The 9,517-nt window shown below is 41.8% G+C and overlaps 1 protein-coding gene across 1 annotated transcript in view; it reads right to left on the reverse strand.

The window, feature by feature from the left end:
* The window catches only part of UBXN4 (UBX domain protein 4), a 9,494-nt gene extending 6,795 nt beyond the window's left edge, over positions 1 to 2,699 (reverse strand). Inside the window, exons 1-3 of the mRNA XM_014941205.1 lie at positions 2,577 to 2,699; positions 1,668 to 1,696; positions 710 to 828 (exon numbers count right to left, since the gene is read on the reverse strand). Coding sequence (XP_014796691.1) covers positions 710 to 828; positions 1,668 to 1,696; positions 2,577 to 2,656 — 228 coding nt within the window. The 5' untranslated portion in view covers positions 2,657 to 2,699. The remainder of the gene's footprint in view (positions 1 to 709; positions 829 to 1,667; positions 1,697 to 2,576) is intronic.
* Positions 2,700 to 9,517: the final 6,818 nt, after the last annotated feature.

Here is a 9,517-nt window from a genome sequence, read left to right on the forward strand (position 1 = left end):
AATCGCACCTTGCTCCTCCTGCCCCTCCATTTATTACTGGAGATAATAACACCCCTTCTCTGAAGGAGTTGGGAGGAGGAATCAGTTGGCTATTTTAAGGTAACCAGGTCCCATTATGCCATATCTGGAGGTAGTTTTCATGCTTTAAAAAAAAAAAAAAAAAAGAAAAAAAAAGATACTTCATTTTCCATAGGTTCACAAGTCAAGACTAAACTATTTTTAGTCCTATTTAAAATATAAAATGAAAATTATCACATATTGTTAGGTATGATGTAATCGCACATTTCATATTTTTTCCCAATTTTAGTCTTACTTGGAATGAAAGTGATAAAACTATCTACATTTATATTACGTTCCATAGCATAATTTTCTAAATCCACATTACAAAACCACGTATGAACTGAAAGAGTAATCAGTATGTCATTCCAGTTTAGAGTTCTTGCTATATTTCTTCAATACTGTAGGTGTTACACAGATGATCTAAAATGATCTGTGAAACAAACCAAAAAAAACCCCACAGCACTTCGTCACCGTGCTTCCAGGCCTCTTTGATTTGTGTACTGAACTTAAGTTTGCAGATTTTGTTGTTGGAAGGATATGAAACCAGTAATTCTTACTTCCCCAAGGCACATGCTAAGGGTCAGGGACATCTCCTGCTTTAAGCACCCCCAGCTCATCCTGAGAGATCCAGCCTGGTAGCAAACGTTACCTGTTTCACTCTATGGATTCTGGTAACCAGCTCTTCCACAGAAACGCTGCCAGCAATAACTTCCAGAGGGATTCCATTGTCTCCTATAAAAAAACTGGATGGGACGCACACTACAGGATCTGCACAGCAACAGTTAAGGGCAACAAATGACAGATGTTTAAAAAGTAATTTTAAAAGGAAAAGCAGAAGTCCTTCCTCCAGAAGCTTCTAGCCCAATATTCTGTCTCCACCTGGTCACCAGCAGCCAGTGCCAAGGGAGGAAGAAAAAAGATGCTAACAAAAAAGCTAGAAAACATTACATACAACTGATTAGTATTTCTTCTTTACTTTGAAATGGTTTAAGCCAAAATTGTTTTCTCCAGCACACACATATCCGACACTGATTACGCTTTGGCCTGAAAGATTTTGTTTTAGTGTGAGACAACATGTAGACAATAATGAATTCTTTACAGCATCAAGAAAATCAAAGGCACTGAATTCCTTTTCTCAGCATCAGAGAGAATCCCTGAGCTACATGCAGGGATCTAGCTAAGGGAGGCAGATGTTTACTTTACTTCACACCTGTGTATCTAAAGAACCCAGCCCACTACTCATTCTTCCTCCTCTAACTCGGAACTCCAGCTAATAATTTAAAGCATTGTTTGTTTGCCTTCTAATACTGATTAGTAATACCAAGGTTATTTTGTTTACATAAAGCTTTGGATAATTTTCTGTTTAGAGAACTACATAGGATTAACATTTAAAAAAACCAACTTGTTCACTTAGTCTCTAAGAACTGACAGTAAGTTGAATACATAGATGGTCTCTTTTAACTACACAGTTTATTGCTTATTTTTGTGCCGTAAGAAGTATTTTTAATAATCTTGCTTGTAAATATTTATCTTAAGAACAGTATTAACTTGTAAAGAGCAATTATCTGTGATCATAATGTAGCATCTAAACTGATCTCAAAGGATACAAATTTGAGAAAACTGCAGGCATGCTTCACTGTTTAAAAGAAAAGATTCATTTTAGGAGGAGCAACCACTTTGCAACAACTTCAGATTAAGTCTTTCATCATAAAAATAACCATCCTACTACCACACACAAAACTATTTAAATACTTGAGAGAACACTGAAAGCAGATTTGCATGGCATCTTCTCATTAACATTTTGCATAAGTGTTGACATGGTGACAATCCCTGGTTATCAGAGTTGACTACATAAGGTTTAAGGGAAGAGTGCTAAGAAGCAGTTCAGGAAAAAGACATCTAGTCTATTGAGCGCAAATCCTATCGTAAGCCTAATAAAATGTCTATAAAGCATTACAAAATAATACCATTTTGGGAAATGCCAATGCACTTTCTGCACATGAACTAGAACACTTAAACATAACAAAAATAGTCGAGTAATTTACCCAAGAACTTCAATGCTTCTCTATTGTAAGCATTACAATAGACACAAAAGCATTTTCTCTGGGGCTTTACAGATTTTTATCTTTCTGAATTCATGGGAGTTTTTAAATTCATTACGTAACTTGGCAAATCAAGAACTGCCTCCAGAGTACTTGCATTTTGATTCCAGCTTTTTTACATAACTTTTGTGTCTCTTCCTGTTGAAAAAAAAAGACAGCCTCAAGCATTCTTTTACTAGTACTGAAATACAGTTGGAAATACACAATGAATATTCTGCAGAACACAACAATAAGTTTTGAAATTTGCAATTTTCTCAGGCTCTAGTGAGGAATTCAGGATTACTGAATTCACTTACGCTCTGGAACATTGCATTTAGACTACCTCCAAATCAGGGCAGGGACTTCAAAAGCCTCTTGCTCTCATCATCATCAATGAAATATCATACAAGAGACAGAATTAGAATAGGATCAAACCTTTTGGTGTCGATTTTAATAGCAACAAAACCATCTGAGGCAGCTTCAGTCACCTTCTCATCTTCCCACCTTGCAGCCATCTCAGCAGATTGTTCATCCTCACCTGCAAGATACAGGACACATGTGAAGCTAAACCCACCACCAATTAGTGTCTCTGCTCCCATTTTAACTTGGCTTCAACTGCTTGAAATCACCTTTGAAAGGCACTCTCGTGATGAAATATTTTCAAGTCAGTTTATCATTTTGTTGGATAATCTGGAGACAATTCCCTCCAGCTGATTCGCCTTGCTAACATGCCAAAAACCTAATATACCAAAAATCCTCCCAAGCCAGCAAGCGTGTAGCTTTCGCAGTCATTCAGCTGCACAGGGAGCTGGTCCAAGGGAGCAGACGGGGTTGGACCACACAGATGGAACTGAGATGGAGGAACTGGAGGTGATGGCAGGGCCAAAGATTGGCTTGATTGCATTGTCTCATTGCACAACTACCAACAGATCTCATTTTTACGTTACAGTGTGTATCCTTGTGCTTTAATATACTCTCATAAGGTACAAGGAGATCCCACAGCACAGAGGGAACCATTGGTTCTCCCCGACATTAAGCTTGACCTGCTGACATGCCAAGTCTATCCACTGCTTACCCCTCATTATAAATTTAACTACATACTCATGCACCAGCTGATAGGTAAAACTGTATTTTCCTTGTAAATACACAATTCAGCAGACAAGGTTTCACAGTTTGATGGTGTAAAAAAAAAACCCAAACAACAAAAAACTTCAAACCAAGAAACATTTATTTGCAGGATTATTTGTAACTTCATTTTATATTCCAGTTCCTGACATGAACAGCAACAGCAGGAGGGGAAGAAAAGGAGTGAGGAGCACAGAGGAACAAGAACAACAGAAGAGGAGCTACGTAAGTAAGGGAAACTGAAAAGGTGCTCTGGGGCCACAGATTCAGAAGTGTTATTTTAATCAGATGAAACGTCAATCATACATTTATCTTCCAAAGCAGCGGTTTAGTGAGGATGTGGGTTAATAAGTAGATTCCAATGAATAATAACCATCTCTCAACAGGCAAATTGGCCTGAAACCACTTGTTTGTCTTCAATCTGTATTACTTCCTAGCAGCTTGGAATCAACTGCACTCTTGATGAAGAATTTGAGTCACAAGTATAGAAGTATAGTAGTCCATTATTCAATGACAACAACAAACCGTTTGTTTGTTTCATCCCAGTTGCCATTTCATGAAGTATTTTTCTCTCGTTAGAGATCAGGAGTTATATGTGGACTCCCCTGGTGAAGCAGGGGCTGTCTTAAGGCCACGACTGTCTGGCCACAATTCTTCTGAGACACGTATCAAAAATATACTGACTTTGGAAAAGTGTTTTCCAAACACACGTATTGATTTTTCTCTGAAAGTATTGCAACAAGTAAAAAAGTATTCATCTCTATTACTGTTATTCTACACAAGCAAGTAAGTGTTGGAGATATTTTCTGTAGGAAGCTTTAAGCACAGAGCTTCCAACTGTGGTCAGTGGATGCAGCTGTTCTGCCAAGGGTGGTTCAGCCTCCTCCTCCTCCCCCGTTTCCAAATGCTCGGAGAGCGGCAGCTGCTTCACCACACACTTTTTCAGAAGGACATGTGCTCATCCGATTAGGCTACTAAAAATATCTGAATACTTGCCTAACACTAACTTTTCCACACAAACAACTGCTGTAGAAAAAGAATGCTGAAAGACACAAACAGGTCAGAGGCTGTTCACAGCACAGTCCCCGAGAGACGGGAGCCGTGAATGAAAATGCTGATAACTCACATTTTATAAAGCTCTGTGTCATGAAGCACAGTTTAATATTGTGACTACCCACAGAATAGTTGTTTATTCTCATACATCTTTTTTTTTTTTTGATAACCCTTTCTCATTTGGGGCTTAAGATTCATTTATTAGAGTTTTGTAGTAGTAGTAATTATATCCTGAAATGAAAACTGCCAGGTGACAGGAAAAGCATCAGAAAAATCAAGAGGTCAGGCTGAACAGAACTTGACAGAATTCTGCTAAACACCGAGAGATGACAACTGCCTTGGAGTTCTAATTCCCAAGACTCTCAGATTTCTTATGTTTCTCAAACAAAAGCGTCACTTTATTTCACTTAGCAGAAAGACCTGTACACAATTCACAGTCACACATGTTCATCTCTTAGATTCGGTGAAGTAAATTTAGATATCTACATAGGGAAAACATGTCCATCCTTTCTCAAGCGATTCAGATAATTGGAAGAGGCTCTTTTTCTGCAATGATTAATTTCCTGTACAAGGAACTTATTCAAAACCATCGCAAGTTACCAAAGGACTTTAATTCCCTTATACCTCAGCACAAGGAAAAGTGTTTTCCTTTCAGAAGAAGAAAGATAAGCCCAGCTGGCTTCTTAACGTCCAACATTTCATAACTACCCAGTAAGAGTAAGGACTGCCCATTCTGGAAATGACAGAAAGCTCTTCACCTCCTCCTCCTTTGCGTCATTTCATATATTTAACTTGAAAAGTGCTTTGATACAGCTTGGCTGCAAAATACTAACAACTTGTTGATTGCAAATCGGTGCTTTGTAAAAAAATTACCTAAAAATAAAGTTATGAACAAAGGAAGGAGTGTTTCTACAAATGTTACTAAAAAGAAACACAAACATTTTAGCTTCAAGTTTTTCTTTCCCTTCATATTTTCACTTCTGAAAATCACTCCTTATAAGTGGTCTGGTACCTTCATGATCAGAACACGTCTAACTTCTGGAAAGAATAATGTTAAAAACCTCAATCAGAACAGAGGAGATATCTGAGGGGGTTTCATATCAAATGAACAATTAACTTTAGATTAGTGATTCAAATAACAAGAGGAGTTTTTTAACTCTGCAGGCTAGAAAATCATCTACAGAACAGCTACCAACAAGATACCAGAGACATGCACAAGAACTGTTTCAGTATTAGGAATTAGGACTTCTTCCCTGTGCAGCAGCAGAGGGAAGCAATTATTTGATGCCACGAAGTAACTCATCTGGTCCACAGACACAACTGCCTTGCTTTGTGCATACAGAAGCCTTTGATGTAACATCTCACCTTAATATTTAAAATCAGTTTTGTAAGGCAGGTATGTGTCACCTCATGCTCCCTGGAGAGCATGGAGCAACCCCTTCTATTCCTTCCCCTGAATTCAGCAGGATCTTTAGTATGCTTACACAACGGCCTCACCAGAATACGCCGTGAAGGTTTTAAAAACTGAGCTAAAAAATGTATGATTATAGCTACAAACAAAAACATTAAAGAAAAACTGGTTGAACAACATGTACTTGCAGTTACAAACACCACCTCAGTGTTAAGATAAATAGCCACATTATTTCTTGCTTGACCAGAAAATATTCTACAATCAGGAAGAATAATCCAGTTCTTCATTTTCTAGCGCTTGTTTAGAGAAGTGCAGTGAAGGGGAAGAGAGGGACAGACAGATGGTAGCAGAAACCAAAGATGGACCTACTAGAATTCAGTAATTTCTGTCAAGGCTGCATCTAGTAGCTATTCTCCCCAGCGGCTACCCTAAAATTACAGTTAATTTATATTTTCCGTTTCTGTCACTAGTTTTTATTCCTTTATTTATTTTTGTCCCCATATACATTATTGGAACAAAGTGTACAAAACAAAACAGAAACACTGAACCTTTCTGAAAACACATTTTCCTGCTCAGAAAGCTGTTTTCAAATGCTCGTCTCCAGTGTCTACTGGCAAGAACAAAGTGCAAAGACTCAAAGCCACCATCACCACCTACAGATCTACCCAAAGAACTAACCCAATCCCTGCTAGCATAAAACCAGGCTATTCTTTCAGCACTTGGCATCTTTCAAACACACCTGCTTCCACACATGCTGAAAAGTATGTTCTCGGGCTTCCCGATCCCCTTTCCCAGCAGGCGTAACAGAACTGCTTCGCGATGCGATCTGCTCCCCCACAGCTCAGCTGCCCTCATCCCACTGTCCCTAGGGTAGACCAAAACGCAGCAGAACTCTCCAAATCCTTCATTTTGGAGATATGGCCACCCAAAGTAACCCTCTCCCTTTTTCAGGACTCGTACGAACAAACAAAACAGAATAAATCCTTACAGCGTACTACAACATCAAAACTAGGTGACAGTCTTGCAATCATAAATTTATCTCCACTATGTATAATTACATATTCCTACATCCATCAAGTCAACATTAACATCTAAGAGAAAAGGCCACTTTTGTGTACGATTTCAGTTTCATAAAAAATATTGGAAGTTACAACACATACTTCTCAACCCCTGATATATATGTATCAAGTTCAAAACAGTCATAGGTACTGAATTATTATTAAAAAAATAACCTTTGTGGTGACTTAACTTTGGCCAGATGCCCACCAAAGCCCCTCTATCATTCCCCCTCATCAAGTAGACAGGGGAGAGAAAATATCACAAAAGTCTTGTGGGTATATATCTTTGTGGTGGCTTAACTTTGGGTGGACGCCAGGTGCCCACCAAAGCCCCTCTATCATTCCCCCTCATCAAGTAGACAGGGGAGAGAAAATATCACAAAAGTCTTGTGGGTCAAGATAAGGACAGGGAGATCACTCACCAATTACCATCATTGGCAAAACAGTCTCAACTTGGGGAAAATTAATTTAATTCATGGGCAAGACAGTCTCAACTTGGGGAAAATTAATTTAATTTACGTCCAATCAAAAATCAGAGTAATATCACGAGAAATAAAACCAAATCTTAAAACACCTTCCCCCCACCCCTCCTTTCTTCCCGAGTTTAACTTTATTCCCGATTTCTCTGCCTCCTTCCCCTGAGCAGCACCAGGGGACAGGGGACGGGGATGGTGGTCATTTCATCTCATGTTGTCTTTGCAGCTCCTTCCTCCTCAGAGGGAAGACTCCTCACATTCTGCCCTTGCTCCAGCGTGGGGTCCCTCCCACGGCACAGCAGACAGTCCTCCACGAACCTCTCCAATGTGAGGCCTTCCCACAGGCTGCAATTCTTCACAAACTGCTCCAGCGTGGGTCCTTCCATGGGCTGCAGTCCTTCAGAAACAGACTGCTCCGGCATGGGTCTCCCACAGGGTCACAAGTCCTGCCAGCAAACCTGCTCCAGCCAGGCAGATCTGTCTTGAAGCCGGCTGGTATTGGCTCTATCGGACACGGGAGAAGCTTCTAGCAGCTTCTCCCAGAAGCAAGAGTTTAACTTTATTCCCGATTTCTCTGCCTCCTTCCCCTGAGCAGCACCAGGGGACAGGGGACGGGGATGGTGGTCATTTCATCTCATGTTGTCTTTGCAGCTCCTTCCTCCTCAGAGGGAAGACTCCTCACATTCTGCCCTTGCTCCAGCGTGGGGTCCCTCCCACGGCACAGCAGACAGTCCTCCACGAACCTCTCCAATGTGAGGCCTTCCCACAGGCTGCAATTCTTCACAAACTGCTCCAGCGTGGGTCCTTCCATGGGCTGCAGTCCTTCAGAAACAGACTGCTCCGGCATTGGTCTCCCACAGGGTCACAAGTCCTGCCAGCAAACCTGCTCCAGCCAGGCAGATCTGTCTTGAAGCCGGCTGGTATTGGCTCTATCGGACACGGGAGAAGCTTCTAGCAGCTTCTCCCAGAAACAACCCCCCTAGCACCCCTGCTACCAAAGCCTTGCCACATAAACCCAACACAGAGCATGTGAAACATCCAAAAAATTCAGCAGAGAACTTTTAACCCTGAGTAGGGAGTTAGGGGGAAGATCAGCCTTCGCACAAGTCACAGCGCATAACGTTTCACAAGTGAAGATGTCAGTTGTTGCAAAACACCCATGTCAGGAAGTTTCTTCTTGTTTACCACCTGGCTTTCCATTTAATTTTATACAACACACTATGATCATCTCATTATCGACCATGAAAGCAGAGAGCTATCAGGCAGGCACCGTAGGTAAACGCACTGAAGTATGTTTATAAAAGAAGATATTAAAAATTCCAATGGTTAAAGGTTTTCACATCACAGCACCCACCTGCCCCGGTCATTCACGGGCTTTAAAATGCTGCCTTAAAGCCTGCATACACTACCCCATCCCTTCCACCAACACAGCATGTTGTGGGCTGAGATCTTGATTTCTAGCAATACGCTCAATATGCAGTAGAAAATGCTGTTCTTCAAGAATAAGGGCAGCTGTGTCAATAAAGGAACTTAACTACACTTTTCTGATCACATTCCCCTTGGGAGCAAACTTCTCCTTGAAGCTAGCGAATCCCATGGTTCAATAATTCTTAAGGGAACAACACGTTTAGCGAGCTTGTTTTTCCATGAGGCACCTGAAAAAGCTTCAAGCCACAAGCGCTTAAGGCAACAGTGAAAACAAAAGAAACAACACACACACAAGCATAAAACCACAAAAAGTTAAAGAGTCTATATACTGCCTATATATATGCCTACATACTTCCAGACAGAAAGGCAACGCACAACGCAAGTTTCTATAGGTTTGATCAATTACCATTCAGTGACAGAACAAACAGCACAGGGAACTCGGAAGAAAAAGGACACTGTCCAGGAACAGCTAAGGAAGTGACAGCAGTGAGCCTGAATGCAGGCTCACACCAGGATACAGCGCAGGGAACAGCGAAACATGGAAACAGCTGATTTGAGCCCACGGTACGGCACAGCCAAGGCAGGGCCAGGGGCTGGGAGCCCCCGCAGGGCCCGGCGGGGACTGGGCCTGACACAGCAGAAATCCCGGCACGGCGGGAGGGGGAGGCGGGGAACCAACAGCTGGCCCAGGCGCTGCGGAGCCTGCGGCGAGCTCCGCCCGGGGGCGAGGGAAGGCGCGGCGCCGGCTGACAGGCCCGCGGGCAGGCCGGGCCCACCCCGGCGGGGGGAAAGCGGCCCACGGGGCCGGCAACCGCCCTCCGCTCC

Source organism: Calidris pugnax, unplaced genomic scaffold (genome assembly GCF_001431845.1).
Source record: "Calidris pugnax isolate Ruff unplaced genomic scaffold, ASM143184v1 scaffold60, whole genome shotgun sequence".
NCBI lineage: Eukaryota > Metazoa > Chordata > Aves > Charadriiformes > Scolopacidae > Calidris > Calidris pugnax.